This window comes from Pongo abelii, chromosome 6, assembly GCF_028885655.2.
Source record: "Pongo abelii isolate AG06213 chromosome 6, NHGRI_mPonAbe1-v2.0_pri, whole genome shotgun sequence".
NCBI lineage: Eukaryota > Metazoa > Chordata > Mammalia > Primates > Hominidae > Pongo > Pongo abelii.
The window spans coordinates 42,043,829-42,060,557 of NC_071991.2; the positions used below are offsets into that span (position 1 = coordinate 42,043,829).

General features: G+C 40.9%; 1 protein-coding gene across 1 annotated transcript; it reads right to left on the reverse strand.

Annotated features, from left to right (window-relative positions):
• Nucleotides 1-11,152: 11,152 nt before the first annotated feature.
• Nucleotides 11,153-16,617, reverse strand: MRPL32 (mitochondrial ribosomal protein L32). Its single transcript, XM_002818021.5, has 3 exons — nt 16,470-16,617; nt 13,849-14,030; nt 11,153-11,688 (listed from the first exon to the last, which is right to left on the reverse strand). The coding sequence occupies exons 1-3, from the start codon at nt 16,597-16,599 to the stop codon at nt 11,434-11,436; spliced, it is 567 nt and encodes a 188-aa protein (XP_002818067.1). The 5' UTR covers nt 16,600-16,617; the 3' UTR covers nt 11,153-11,433.
• Nucleotides 16,618-16,729: the final 112 nt, after the last annotated feature.

The window sequence follows — 16,729 nt, forward strand, 5'->3', positions numbered from 1 at the left end:
GATAAAAACAGTCCTGCTAGTAACAGATATTGATTGACAAAGCAGCAGCGGTCAAGGCAAGATTCACTTTGGGTCCCTTTTTGGGTAGCCAGATATGTCAACCTGAAATAATATAATAAAAAGGGTCAGAATCCAGTTTTAAAGAGTTTATTCAAGTGAAAAGCTGGGAATGGCCATTCTGGGACTCACAGACTCCAGAGAAATGGGATCAATGCTCTAAAGTTAAAAGTTAAGTTCTTGTTTATATAGGAAGAAGACAAAGAAATTTAATAGGACTAATTTCAACATTTTCTATACAAGTTATAGAGGTATAACAAATTAATTAGGTACAATTCGTTTCTTTTCATTATGGCTTGTTTTCTTTATAGCTGGTTTTCATTTCCTTTCCAATTGAAAGAGTGAATTTAACCTTCCACCTTAAGATAATGTGATAGCCATGAAGTCTTTGTGTGAAAAAGGTAAGAGGGAGGTTAATGTATAATGAAGATCAACAGTGTAGAGGGAAGGGGTCTTCCTTGGTGCCCTTCAGTCATTTACAACTAAAATGTTGTAAACTAAAATTGTTATAAAACAATGCAGGTAAGGAAGAAGGCCTAATCTGTTATCAGAGAAACAAAGGTTACAGCTGTCTGTCATGTGACTCAGGTACCATAATCACATCCCTTTAAGGCTCAAACCTAATTTAGAGTTTCAGCAGCTTAGATTTTGAATTATTTATTTTCACAGTACCATAGGGTAGAACATGGGCCTAAAATCTCTATAAGCCTGTTGTCCAAGCTGGCCTTGCAAACTGGACATTTTTGTGGTTTTGACCAGACTTTTGTCTATTTAGACAAATTTTGCTGTGAGTCTCCAAAATAAAACCGGATGAGGTTCCCCTCTTGTCTTATTTTATATCCTTAAGAGTTTGAGTCGTGACCAAGTGGGAGTGCTCTCTTTTGGTCTCTGCCATCTGAGAGACATGATGTTCTGGTCACATTCAGTGGCCAGACTAAACAAATTAGAAACCCAAAGACAAGTAATATTTTAAGCAGCACACTCTTTGTTCCAAACCTGTCAGGCTTCAGGATAGGTTGTCTTAAGTAGTTCCATTTGTAAGTGGTCTCAACCCTGGTTGCCTGGTTAATCCTGGGGAGATTCAATCCTAGGAGGGACCATCTGGTGACTGGCAGCCCACACAAATTTGTGAGATATCCAAAGCAATGAATTAATGGGTTTGCGATGACTGGTGGCCCCCCACAAATTTGTGAGATACCCAGAGCAACATAAGCACAAACACCATCCTTAATTGTCTTTAGCTGTAAGAATCTTTTGCCATCTTAGTCTATTCCTGGGAATAAATTCTAGGGGCTTATGGGGACTGTATCTTCTATGCCCTCTCCAGGAACATCTCTTACCCCAAAATGAAATCATCGGACTAGACATTTCCTTTCAAGTTATTATTACCTATTCTGCTATAAATATCCATATTCCATTAGAGAGACGGACCAACACAGTGTTTTAGAATTTAAAAAGTACAGCTGACCAGGTGCAGTGACTCATGCTTGTAATCTCAGCACTTTGGCAGACCAAGGCAGGTGGATCACTTGAGGTCAAGAATTCGAGATGAGCCTGGCCAGCATGGTGAAACTCTGTCTCTACTAAAAATACAAAAATTAGCCAGGCATGGTGGTGCACGCCTGTAGTCCCAGCTACTTGGGAGGCTGAGGCATGAGAATTGCTTGAATTCAGGAGGCAGAGGTTGCAGTGAGCTGCGATGGTGCCAGTACTCCAGCCTGGGTGACAGAGCAAAACTCTGTCTCAAAAAAAAGAAAAAGAAAAAAGTTCAGCTTTAAAATTAGTACATACTAACTCTAAGGAGGCAGTGAGGCATGTGAAGAAAGAGCCAAGACTGGGTTCAGACACCAACTTCCCTCCATGAGCTCTGGATTGTGAGCAAGTGTTTTCATCTTCCCGTGAGTCATGTTCACCATCTATAAATCCCAAGGCAATCTAGCATAGTGTTAGACTCCCTAGGATTAGAATTTGCATTCAGTTTAGGCTAAAATCTTAGCCCCTTTTCTGGTTTGATATTGGCAAAACTTTGCTTCTACACCCAAGTGTACATCACAGGGTTACTTCGTTCCTACCGTGAGGCTCTATTCCACCAGATGATGACACAATTGCCAGCTCGGGACAATGGGTTCCCTTTGTGCCCAACACACACATATACCCATGCACACACACAGCACACTGTCTTTCCCACAGATGCTTTTACCTTTTTTCTTTAATTTTTGGAGGGCTTGCCTAGTGATAAGGGAGAGAATGGGGATTCTCGGCATCCAATGAGAAGTCATCAAACTTCTGGCCCTTAGTCTTCATATACCTACAGTCTCAACTGTCATCCTTGGTTCCTGTCTGCATGACCTCATCAGGACTAGAGACTGCTGTGGTCCTTTACTTCTCTGAAACACTGCAAAGGGCTCCACGCACTTAAAAACACCACACATCCACTTCTTCCTGGGAGTCTTTCTGCCTCCCTGGGGCTCCACCCAAAAAGCTTACAGCAGCCCTCCCTGCAGGGGTGGACCGTGGCTGGGGACTGGGTGAGGTGGACAGGACAGGGATCTTTTTCAGATTCCTGCTCTCTGACAGGGTTGTCCAGGGGAGAGAATACAGTCATGGGTTCTTAGTTTCTGTCTCTGGTTGGGCCAATAAAGCCCCTTCCTCATCTCCTCTTTTCTGCTCATTACTAGAGACAGAAAGTAAAAACCATGGCTTCAGGCTGCTAAAAGCCTAAAACAAAACAAAACTGAACAGCAATGACAAAATAAGGTGGGTTGGACAAGCTTGCTAGCTTCCCTCATACAACCCCCCTCACCCTCCTCTGGCCCAGGGCATTTTTGTCTAGTTCTTGGGGCAGGAAACCCCAGCTACTAAATAAACATGAGTTTGCCCCAGTCATTTTTCCAAAACTTTAGTTCTTTGCTTTTTCCCCAAAAAAGTCTAGGATTTTGAAATTCTTCCCACCCCAACTTTCTGCTTTTCCTTCCTGGGGAAAATGAATAAAATGCTGTGCCTCTCTGAATCAGATGAAGGCCAGAAGACACAAGAAAATGTCACAGAAAAAAATACCAGTTAAAATTTTATAATATTATGCCATATAAAAATTTAATAAGTAGTGAAAAAAGAAAAATAGCTCAGAGCAGCCTAAGCTATGTGAGGTCTGCAAAAGCCTCAGAGAGCCTTTGCAGACCTTTGCAAAAGGCCCAGAGAGACAGGAACATGGGTCTTCGGTCACACCCCACCACCTGGGGCAATTGTTTAAGGTTATTTTGTTCCTGATTTGCTGCCTCACCTGTTATCTTCACGCTCCTGGAATATGTGTTACAAAGTACAACGTATAGCCAATCAACAGCTTGTGTTATTTAATGCAAATTCCTGGTAAATAACTTAGAAGCTGCTGCTTCTTTTTTCCTTTAAAAACCTGCTTGTGGCCAGGCGCAGGGTTGATGCCTGTAATCTCAGCACTTTGGGAGGCGGAGGCAGGCGGATCACCTGAGGTCCGGGAGTTCGAGACCAGCCTGACCAACATGGAGACACCCCATCTCTACTAAAAACACAAAATTAGCTGAGCTTGGTGGCACGTGCCTGTAATCCCAGCTACTTGGGAGGCTGAGGCAGGAGAATCACTTGAACAGGGAGGTGGAAGTTGCAGTGAGCAGAGATCGCGCCACTGTACTCCAGCCTGGGCAACAGAGTGAGACTCTGTCTCAAACAAACGACAAACAAGCAAACAAACAAACAAAACCTGCTTGTAACTGCTGCTAATCTGAGTGTATATTCAGGGCAACTTGAATTTATGTTCCTGGGCTGCAGTTCTCAAACTTGGCCCAAATAAACTCTCTACTAATATTAATTTAGCATCAGATTTTTTTCCTTTATGTCAACAGTAATTTATGTAAAACTCTTGACACAGTGTCTGATGCATAGTAAACACTAATAAATAGTGACCGCAATTATTACTATCTGCTCCATAATATTATTTTAAGGATTAACATAGGCAGAATGCCTGACATATAATAGATGTTGAGTGAATGCCACCCATCATATTGAAGAAAAATGATTTCAAGCTCAATGTAAAGAATATATTAATAAAAATATTATTTTAAAAATATTAAATATCTGTACATATATTAATAAATACATAGTTTTTGAATGAGAAAGTTTACTGGCAATAACTTTTTCAAAAGCTTTGAGAATGTGTCTTACCTATTGCTATTTTTAACCCCCTATAACTACATCTTATGCTAACCAGAAGTACATACTTTGATTTCCCTGGCCTTCATACTCTGCAAGATAAAATCAGCAAAAATAACCATTAAACCTTTGGAAAAACACATGACATATGACACTGGCCATTAAATCATCAATATATTTGACTGAATGGAATTTTTTATTTTGTCTACATCTAGTGGCAGAAAAACATGAAAAGCAAAATTATAGATGGGGCTGTGGTGACGGCAGGTTCAGACACTCATGCTTCTAGACATATGTATTAGTTCATTCTTGCAATGCTAGAAATACCTAAGACTGAGTAATTTATAAGAAAAGAAGTTTAATTGGCTAATGATTCTGCAGGCTGTACAGGAAACTTAGCAGCATCTGCTTCTGGTGAGGCCTCAGGAAGCTTCCAATCATAGTGGAAGGCAAAGGAGGAGCAGGCACATCCCATGGCTAAAGCAAGAACAAGAGAGCAAGGAGGGAGGTGCCACACACTTTGAAACGACCAAATTTCATGAGAACTCACTCACTCTCATGAGGACAGTACCAAGAAGATGGTGCTAAACCATTCATGAGAAATCTGTTCCCTGATCCAATCACCTCCCACCAGGCCCCACCAACAATGAGGATTACATTTCAATGTGAGATTTGGTGCGGACACAGATCCAAACCATATCAACATATTCCAGAAAAGCATGAAAATGAATCAGGCTTCTAGGGTATCGTCCTAGGTCCTCCTCCTGGTTTAACCTTCAGGTGTAACAATAGAGAATGCATTTCTCTTCCTAATAAGCGCAAGCCTTGAGGCCCATCCTCTCATGATGGAGCTGCATTAAAGACGTCCCCCGAACCTGGCTTCATTGCATCCACAGTCTCCTCTCCTACTTGATAATTCCCAGCAGCATAAATACATGTTGATCTCTCAGTTTGCAGCGCACACACTTACAGACACTCATACACACAGTGGCCTCTTAATTCCCTATCTTCCTCTAGCTATTGCTTCATTTCTCTACTCTCTAGCAGAAGAAAACTTTTGGGAAGAACTGTCTAGGAACACTGCCTCTACCACCTCAGCAAACATCTTCTCTTTAGCCCACTCCAATCTGTCTTCTGCCATCAACACTGAAATAAAATCACTTTTGTCATCTTGCAGATGAATTCCAATTGCAACAATCATTGAGTACTTTCCTATCCTCATCTTCACCTCCCAGCAGCATTTGACAGGGTGGCTGGTTTCCTCTTCTTGAAATGCTCTCCCTGTTGGAATCTGTGGCGTGACAGTCTAATGTCCTCCTCGACAGGCTACCCCTCCTCAGGGCTCAGTTTCAGGTTCTCTTCTTTCATAAGTACTTGCTGTGGATAGTTTCATTCATTTTAATGGCTTTAAATACACTCCATCTGCTGTTTCCAAATTTACATACTCACATATCCATTAGCCTGCTTGCCATCTCAGTTTGGATGTCCAATAAGTATTTCAAATATAGCTTCTAGAAAATGGGTATCTTGGGCCAGGCGCGGTGGCTCACGCCTGTAATCCCAGCACTTTGGGAGGCCAAGGTGGGCGGATCACGAGGTCAGGAGATCGAGACCATCCTGGCTAACATGGTGAAACCCCGTCTCTACTAAAAATACAAGAAAATTAGCCGGGTGTGGTGGCGGGCGCCTGTAGTCCCAGCTAATCGGGAGGCTGAGGCAGGAGAATGGCATGAACCTGGGAGGCGGAGCTTGCAGTGAGCTGAGATTACAACACTGCACTCCAGCCTGGGTGACAGAGTGAGACTCTGTCTCAAAAAAAAAAAAAAAAAAAAAGAAAAGAAAATGGGTATCTTGAGTTTCCTGCATAATCTGCCTTCACCTCTCACAGGCTCCCTAATCACATCCTCTCTGTTACTCAAGCTAGAAACCTGGGAATTATCCTGTTTTCCCCTCTCCTGCATTTCTACAACCAACTCCTCACCAATTCCACTTCTGAAATATGTATCTCTATTTCCTCTAGTTCTTTCTGTCCTTGGCCACCATTCTGGTTTGGGCTACATTATCTTCAGCCTGGATTTCTTCCAGAGACCCTTAGCCTGTCCCCTAGATCCATTCTTGCCCCTTCCCGGCACATTCTCCTTACACTGGCATCCCTTCCTGTCACTCCAAACTGAATGCCACTTGGGACTCAGGATATGTTATGGGGGTAGAGTCAAAGGAGTTGCTTATCTGGGATGAGAAGAGAGAAATCAAGAATGAGTAGGATTTTGCTGGAGCAATTTGATTTTTGTCAAGGTGGGAAAGTTTGGATGAGGTACAAATTTGGCTAGTGGGGTAAGGGATAGGGGTGATCAGCAGTCCCGTTTTCAATATGCTAACCCCGAAATGTCCATTAGTCAATCAGAGGTGGTCTATGGTTGGAGAAATGTTAGACATATTTGTTGAATGAATAAGCGAACCAAGGTAGGCTATCAGAGAAGCAAATTTACAGGGAGAGATTTGGAAAAGTTGTTAGGCTATGATCTACTGAGACTTATGTGACGTTCTAATGGAAATCTTGTATTATTTGGAAACATGGGTCTGGAGATTAATAGAAAAATGAGACCTAGATACATAGACCTAAGGGTCATCACTGCATGTTTAAATTATGGAAGAAAATAAGATGGCTCACTGAGACTTCTAGAAAATTAAAATATTTTCATGTCACATTTTTTGTTCAAAAAAGTTAGTGTTATTGAGTCTGATAGAGGAAAATATTGAGCATCGTCCCTGGCTTCTACCCACTGGAAGCCAGTAGCTCTCATCATCCCTCACCCCCCTACCCCAGCGGGACAACCAAAAATGTCTGTAGACATTGCCAAATGTCCCCTGGGGTGGGAAGGGGATCATCCCTGGTTGAGAACTACTGATTAGAAGAATGTCAATGAGCAAATCAGTACTTCTTTTTAGTTACCGAAATGTAATATTGAGGAATATTGGAAAAGAGTTTTTATCCTGAAACATGCTCTTGGAAAGGATTTTAGAATTAAGCTGGCTGCATGTACCCAAGGATGTAGGGTTGGAAAAGAAGAGGGTCAAGGAGGGCACACTGGCAGAGAGCAAACTGACCCAGGGCGGAGGAAGAGAAGCCCTGGACACAGTGATAGGGAGGCTCAGTTTTGTTGGCAGCCTCTAGCTTTCACTCAGCATTGCAGACAGCCTTTTCTCCCCCTGCAGTAATCCTGTCTGCTAGCCACAGGCTGATGGCTTTGGCAGAAACAGACAATGTCCCCAGCATTGCTGTACCTGATGGTTTATTATTTCATTTGAGAATTTCAGTGCAATTCACCTGCTGCCCCCTAGTGGAGCGGCTTGGTGATGCCTAGTAAATTGTAGCAGTTCCTGATGTGAGTTTAAAGGCTGAAACAGTTAAGCTGGCTCTGAGCTTGAACACCAGGGTCCAGAGACTGGAACTCGTTAACCCTCTAGCTTTCTTCCTGTCCTTCCTCCAAATTGCATGCCTAATGCTTACTAGCGACTCCACAAACGTGGAGGAGGTGAGTGCACAGACCGTCACCGGGGCCAGCAGAGGAACACAGGGGCAGGGTAACACAAAGTTTGGAAGTAAGGTAAAGAGTAGCCCAGGACATTCCACTGAGCACCAGGGAATATCTCTCTATTTGCCTTAGCTGTTGCTGCTCTGGATGCCCTTTGCGGAAAAAACGAGAGGACAGCAGCTGGAAGCGACACCATCCTGTTTCAAAGGCAAGATGGAAATGTTATTCACTAATCTAGACCATGGAATGACACTGCTCCCTAAAAGTTGCAGTTGAAGACAGAGCATCTATGTTTGTGTATTTGCCAGAAAAACACTAATCATAGCAGAATTCCTTAGCACAGATTTAGAAATATTGAGGGGCAAATCCTGCCCCTGAAACATAATTGCATATGGGAGGGTGGAGGCAGGTGTAGAAAACAGTTATCTGAGGAGAGTGGGAGGGCAATCCCCGTATCATGAATGTTACAAAGGCCCCTACTCATTGTACTTCTTTAAATAATAAATTTTTAACTTAAAAGTCACACTACACAAATTATGAAAAAATCGTATTTTTAAAAGATCACAATTTATTTAAATTAGGGTCATCCACAGTGCACCATAACTATTTTTGGTTTTCCAAGAAAAAAATATGTATGCATAAATCTTCATGTTAAATGGTCAGATTCTAAGTACATATTGAGGGTAGAATCAATGGGATTTTTGGATTTGCTCGCAGGTTGGATGTGAAAGGGAGAAAAGGTGGGATGTCAGAGTCAAGAATGACTCCTTCCAAAATAACCTAGTAAGATGTCTCAACATCTTCATGTTGTAGGGAATGAGTAGGGACAAGGGAATTAAATTCTAATTCAAAACCTGAATCAGTTACATAATTGGTTTAATTCCAACTCATAATGATTTTCTGCCATAGTAAAAACTGGAGGCATGAAGTGATAAAATGTATTATAAAGAAAACTTTGATGGGACAACCCCTTCGTAACAGTGAAAGTACTCTCCTTTATGATATGGTTTTCTGACATGGACTAGATATCTGGTTTTGCTATCTAATAATTGCCTAATTTGGGGATGCATTTTATAATAAGTTTCTCCATTCATGAATTGAAAACAGAAAACAGTCACTCTGCCCATGTACTCTCACTCGGTAACCTGCATATAGAGCCTCTGTCTTAGCTCAAGCTCCTGCTAAGAAATTAACAAACAGGGTTTCTTAAACGATTCATCTCTCACAGTTCTGGAAGCTGGGAAGTCCCAGATCAAGGTGCTGGCAGATTTGGTTCTGGTGAAGACCTGCTTCCTGATTTGTAGTCAGCCTTCTCCTTGGAGCCTCACAGGGCAGAGGGCAGAGAGAACAAACTCTTGTGTCTCTTCTTATAAGAGCATCAATCTTATTCATAAGGGGTATACCCTTATTCCCTAATTACCGCTCAAAGGCCTCACTTTCTAATACCATCACATTGGAGGTTAGGCTTTCAACATAAGAATTTTTTTTTTCCACATCTGTAGCAGCCAGATCAATGTATGAATACATTAAGTCGGTACTATCAAAGGACAATCTGTTACCTGGAGATACACTTTGCAACCTATTAGTCAACTGAGGATACTGAGTAGGCAGTTGAATATATTCATCCCCAGTGTTCATGAACCGTTGATTCCACCTCAAGTCTATCTTTGACACATAGCATGTGTATGACTTCTCAGAGTTAAAAATAATTATCTGTAGAGGTTTGTCTAAATAATATGCAGACAACCAATTCCTCTGGAATTTCAACTTTTTAATGCTTGGATTAAGCCCAGCCTTGAAAGAGCTATTTGCTGGGATTCCAATACTTTGGAAGTTTTAAAATTTTTTTACTGAATTGCACTTCAACGTAACATTGGCCTATACCGTACCCAATGAAATTGGTGACTTTACCTGTAGGAATGTTAACACAGATTGCGCCATTATACAATTTTCATTATGAAGCCCCACACCTTAGTATGCTTCAGGCCTTAGTACCAAGAGAGTGATGCATCTTCTAGATTATCTGTCTTACTTTGTGAAGACTGATCCATACAAGTGAATCTTCTTTCCAAAGAAAAAAATGTTCAGCCTGTAATTCTGGCACTTTGGAAGGCCAAGGTGGGCAGATCACCTGAGGTAGGAGTAAAAATAAAAAAATTAGCTGGGCATGGTAGTGGGTGGCTATAATCCCAGCTACTTGGGAAGCTGAGAACAAGAGACTTGCTTGAACCTGGGAGGCGAAGGTTGCAGTGAGCCGAGGTAGTACCACTGCACTCCAGCCTGGGCGACAGAGTGAAACTTCGTCTCAAAAAAAAAAAAGAAAAAAAATGTTGAGTCAAATATGCTGCCTAATATAGTATGTGTTCAGGTTACTGCAGCATATATTTTTGCTGTAAATACTGCCCTGGGCTTTATCTTGTCTACCGATGTTACCTTTAACTATAATTCCCTAAGTTGCTTATCATTATGTGTTTTAAATAGCTACCTCACTTTTTTTCATTTTGAATGAGGCAGGAAACAAAATAGCAAACATTGGGCTCAAGGTGGACACAGGAATGAGAGAGGTAGAAGAAAATAAGAAATTAACTGTAGAAAGTTAAGTTAAAGGCCAGGCACACTGGCTCATGCCTGTAATCCGAGCACTTTGGGAGGCTGAGGAAGGTGGGATCACCTGAGGTCAGGAGTTCGAGATCAGCCTGGCCAACATGGTGAAACCCTGTCTCTACTAAAAATACAAATGTTAGCTAGGCGTTGTGCCAGGCGCCTATAATCTCAGCTACTTGGGAGACTAAGACAGGAGAATCGCTTGAACCCAGGAGACGGAGGTTGCAGTGAAGCTGAGATCAGGCTACTGCACTCCAGCCTGGGCGACAAGAGCAAAACTCCATCTCAAAAAAAAAAAAAAAAAAGAAAGTTGAAGTTAAAGAGCCTACTGTTACAATGACATAAAATTGATAAAATGTGAAATAAACTAAAAGGACATATTAAAAGAAAAATGCAAAGAACATTCTTATCACATTTTCAGTGTGCTATGGAATCTGCTCACATCTTTACTAATAATCTCTTCCAAAACATAGGCTATCTCATATATTCTGAATATGATTTTGATGTAATGTAAAATGTAAAGAAGTACTTCTGTCACCTAAGTAAATTAGTATGTTTCATAAAAGTAATTTCCTCCAAAAGCAATTTTAATTTGCTAAGAGAAAAATAAGAACAAAAACTTTTCTTACTGCCACAACTACCATCTTAAAAAACAATACCAAAAATGCAAATAATAAACTATTTCCATGTGTTACTTAAATGGAGTTATCTGTGTTAAGTATTCTTGTATAAGAAAAGGCACTGGCAAACAAAACCAAAGCCAAAACACAGAATTTTTGCTATGAATTTTAAATTTTTTATTTTTGTTCTGGAAATTTTATGTTTACTTAAAACCTTGTATATAATAGAAACATAATCCATTGAGCCTTTGGATAAACAAAATTTTCGGAGTTTACTCATAATATATTCTTCAAATTATCCCACACAAAACTGCTTAGAAAGAATGTGTTAAACTATATTGATGATTTAAAAACAAGCACAACAACATAAAGAATCTTCCTCTATTTCAGGAGAAATGATTTACTGTGAAGTTATCCTTTTGACATTTTTGGTGTCAATTCTGGGTGAACCAGGATGGTCGCTTTCTGTCTCGTTCAATGATCCTCTTGCCCTGATCTTGTTCAGACGGTGTCTCTCCCGTGTACAGCACCACAGTCTCTATGGTGGGAGCCTTAAAAGGGCCCCCTTCTTGCTTCCCTATCTGTCGTCTGATTTCTGCAGTCTCCTTGCACACCTTTTCATAGCAGTAGGCACAAAGGACATGTTTCTGTTTCAGGTGACCACATTCAGGACAAACGTCTATGTTGTTCTTTAAAGCAATAAACAAAAACGTATTTTAACAAGAGGCAATATAACGAACAAATAACCACTGACAGGAGCAATGCTTACATTTTAACTTTCTTAGGATGTTCAGGCTACATGAGGTCATCATACACCATGTAGTTCCACCTCACTTTAACAGGAAGACTGAAGACAAGCAACATTGAGTTTGAATTAGAGAAAAACTAGAACTAGAATTCAGCCAACCTGAATCTGGTATATCTTTACTTAAACACGGCAGTTGTAGTTATGTAAAAAAGAAAAAAAAATACTCATTTCTCCTAACTCCAAATACTAAATATCAAATAAGGAATTTGTCAACATAATGAAGTGACCCATACAATCAGCATCTTAAATAAGACACCAAGGAAAAGTGAATTCCCTTTGTCTTTCAATCTATCTTAGGGAAAACAAGATAAGAACATTACAACTTGATTTCCTTGGCTTCCTCTTTTTATCACGGTGTAATTCAAATTCCTGTACAGAATACAGGTTTGGTATATGGTATAATTTTTCTTTTTAAAAATGAACACTGATTATTCCTTAATGTAAAATTATTTTCTATGTTACATTCTTGGGGTATTTTAATGATTTATATATATATGTGTGTGTATATATATATATACACACACATATATATATCCAACTTTAACTATAAAATAGAAAAATTATAACCTCTAAAAGATTTATCAACTTATTCTAGATGTAGGTTTGAAAGAAAATACAAAGAAAAATACTAAACAGGATCATTAAAGAAGCTTTAAACACTTGATAAGATTAATATACTAACATCTGTGAGGCAGATAACAAAAGAGTTTCCTTTTCTGAAAGGAAGAAAGAGGCTTGTATATTACTTGCCTAACCATATTCTCATTTTACTCCACTACTGGAAACTGGATTGCATGCACAATTGAAGGTATGAAGACACCCACAGTCAGTTGGTCTTCTTTTCATGATCAAAGTACCCAACATAACACACTATATACCGTATGTAACAGAAAATAATTCAAGGAAGAAAATAAATGCACAGGATAAGAACTATTCCCTCAGAATAAATGCGAACAGGGAAGTCACATAACAGAGCAGTGCAAGATCTCATTCCTAAAATTTTACGTCCTCTTGAGCAAATTTATGAATTACTGTAAGTCTTAAGTAATAAAGTGTTTTTCAGTTCTACATTTAAGTTCAGCCCCAACCATCACTCAACAATACTTTCTGGCTTAAGTTCTAAGGTTTTGCTTAACAGAATGTGGATGCTTATGAAAGTCAATTTTCTGTTCTTGAGTTTCATCTGTATGGTGCTGCTGTTGTGGAACGCCATGAAGTAAACAGTAACTGAAATCCTAACTGTTAAAACCATACATGAACAGATGAGAGGTAATACACACTGTAACTTTTCTTTACTAGATCAATGAAGACAGTACATCCATGTTGTCAGAGAGGAGAATCTGAAATTGTCTGAGGATAGGAGAACACTAAGAAAATCTTTAAAAGAACATGAGGTCAAAAATCAGAGCTCGAAAATCTACTGCTTCATAGCTGTGTGACCACACGCAAATTCTTTTTGCCTCAGTTTTTTCATCCTAATAATGAAGAATATCTTATTTGCTTTGGAGGGCTATAAGACATGATGAGATATAATAAACATAAGGCACTGAGATACATCATAGACACTTAATTGTTGTTAGCTGTTTTATTACTTATCTTAGGGTTTTCCTTCATGGTATTTTATTGGAAATGATAAAAAATAAATTAAATATGTAAGGGCTTGTAAAACCCAAGATTCAGTATACCTACTGCTTCTAGCTTTAATTCTAGGCTCTGCCATAGTTAGGATGTTTACTCATCTGTAGTTCAAAACTCACACAGCTCAAGACTGACACAGCTCACAATTCAGAAGTCATGTAGGCACCTCACAGCCTCGTTCCTTGCCCAGTCTCCAAACTCACTCCTTCCTTGACTGTGTTTCTAATACTCAGGCTAGAGGACAGCAGGCATACATAATGAGAATATTGTATTTCATTTAGGCCAGAGGAAAGTAGACACATATAATCTGAGAATAATTTATTCCTAGGCTATAGGAATCTACCATGAGCTTATTCAATGGAGGACTTGAGGAAAAGCACACCCACAAAAATCAATGCATTACCTTAACTTTAATAAGCTTCTGCGGATTTCTTCTCCTACACCGGTTAACTTCAATGGTGCGTCTATTTTTGGGAGCTGCCATCCAAAAGATACTATCCAAAAGACTGGAATTCTCTTTAGTTCCACTGGTATCATTTGCTGGCTCTGTAAACATGGCTGGGCCCTGTACTGCTAATGCTGGTCCTAGGAAATAAAACATAAGAGATACAGAATTAGTTTCTAGCTTCTAAATTACTATTTACAGATATCATTTTCCTTAACAATCAATGGTCAAACATACACACACACAAAGACTATATATAAAATTTAGAATGTGAAACTCAATAACGGGAAACCTTAGCTATTAAAATACACTAAAGCTTATACAATACAATTTTAAAGAACACAGAATTTTTTCTTAGTGGATCCTGCTGAAAAGAGATCAGTGAAATTCCATCAAGTTTCTTATCTCATAAAATACAGGACTCTGATAGGCACCTAACTTGAACAAAACAAGCAAAGAATAACTCAACTGTCCACGTTTCTATTAATACTTGGTGGGTAGTAAGTACCTGATTAATTTACAAGTAAATCTAGACAGATTTCCTGAATACACTTCTGACCGGCACTGATGTAACTGCCAATTGGCCCTTTCTTATATTCAAACTGAGTCAGGTCCTTTATGATACAACCTCTTAAGTCACTTAGTTCCTCATAATATTTAATCTTGATTCCTGTCTGCTCTCTAAAGAAAAGAGCCAGCTCACCATTTCTCTGTATGGCCTTATTTATTGTGACTATCAAAGTTTCTCTTTTTCTGAATTGCTTATAAAATCAACATTCCTTTACCCTTTCCTTGCTATTTCTTAGACGTGCCATACTTTTTTTTTTTTTTTTTTGAGACTGGGTCTCACTCTGTCACCCAGGCTAGAGTGCAGTGGCGTGATCTCGGCTCACTGCAACCTCCGCCTCCCTGGTTCAAGTGATTCTCCTGCCTCAGCCTCCCAAGTAGCTGGGATTACAGGTGTGCACCACCACGCCTGGTTAATTTTTGTATTTTTAGTAGAGACGGGGTTTCACGATGTTGGCCAGGCTGGTTTTGAACTCCTGACCTTAGGTGATGCACCCGCCCTGGCCTCCCAAAGTGCTGAGATTACAGGCGTGAGCCACCACGCCCAGCCACCATACTTCTTTTGATCTTAAGAACTCTTAAAAATGCACAAAGTTCTCTAACACTTAACAACTGGTATTTATTTTCAATATGTCCACAAGTATTGCCAAGCATGCCCCGGTGATTAACAACACAGGCTCAGGACTGTCTGTGAACTTGGGACAATTGTGAGCCTACTGCTTCAGTTGGAAAGTGTATACACCTAATGGGACTGTTGTCAAGATTATCCCAGGAAGTACATGTAGAAAGCTTGGCACATTGCTTGGCATATAGTGGCATATATTTTCTTGGTATATTTCTGGATATTATCACTTTCAGGCTGCTTAGAAATTGAGTAGAATGTAAATGCCAAAGCAATGACAGTTTCAACATCCAAGATACTTCCAATTAAGATTAATTCCAAGTGAAACATGGGAAACAGAATTCATCTCCTCAGAGCTCAAACACCACAGAAAACGTACTGCGCGGGAGGGAGGGAGGAAGGGAGGAAAGAATGGAGGGAAGGGAAGGGAAGAGGAGATGGGGGAGAGGGGAGGGGGGGGAGGGGAGGTGAGGGCAGGGCTGGAAAGGAAAGACAGATCCAGAGAGTGGTGGGCCTTGATGCCAAGTGAGACCTGCAGAACTGTCCTCTCAGGACAACTCTGTACAAATCCCTAAACTCCACAGACTTGACCAAACTCTAGCATAGTTTCTAGCAGCATAAGGCTGTATCCTAGGATGACCTCGGCCCCCCTTTTAAAGTGCCTGCCTGAGAAAGCTCAACACTGCCTGGAAAATTTCCTATTTATTTTGGCCAACATACACCTTACAGTAGGTCCCGAACTCCCTTAGAGCATTTCCTGGAAAGGGCATATAATTGTAAATACGTATCCCTTGCAACTAACTCGGAAGCGTTTCTTTCAAGGCCCTGAGAGCCATTCCTTTGAAATCTAATCATTAGGAAGGATAGGGCCTTTGTCTCCCAGTCTCTGTGGGAGGATAGAATCCTCCCTAAGATAACTGCGAGCTAGCAGACACAGCCGGCTAATCACATTTGCACTGACTTCACTGTACCACACTTCTCTGACTCTACAGAGCCCCTACACTCCCGCCTCGCTCATTCTCCCTTTAAAATGCCCAAGTCACCTCTGCACAAACCGGGATGGAGCTCAGCTCTTTACCTGCAGTAGTTACTGAATAAAATCTGTTTTCAGTGCTTTACTTACTGGCTGGCTATGATTTATCTTTGACACAAGCTTGGGTTACATTCTGTGTACGAATGGAACAAGCAGAGGATTTTTTTTTTTTTCGGTGGAGGGAGCGCAAAAACAGTCGTTCTGTTCTCGCTAATATGTGAATGTCACGAACTACGTCCCCGACGTGCGGCCGCGGATCAGAACCGGGGCTGAGAACGAATTGTGTAAGCTGCGTCTGCTACGCTGTCTGAGGTCCCGTCATCAGCCCCCTCTCCCACGGAGCCCTTCTTTACCTACCCCACGGAGGACTGGGAAAGCCCGGCCGGCTCTGAGGAAGCTTCCGCAGCAGTCGCTCCCAGTAGTTTCGAAGCACTCCCCGGGCCGCAGGCCACGGCGAAACCACCAAGACCAGCATGGCCACCGCCATTTTCCCTGCTGGAACACCGCCCCGGTCCCGCCCCTGCTTTCAACATGCGCACAGGCACAGAATCGGGCAAGCCTCGCTTCCTAGAACTACAACACCCGTCATGCTCTTGTAGCCGCTCTGACTCTCCTCC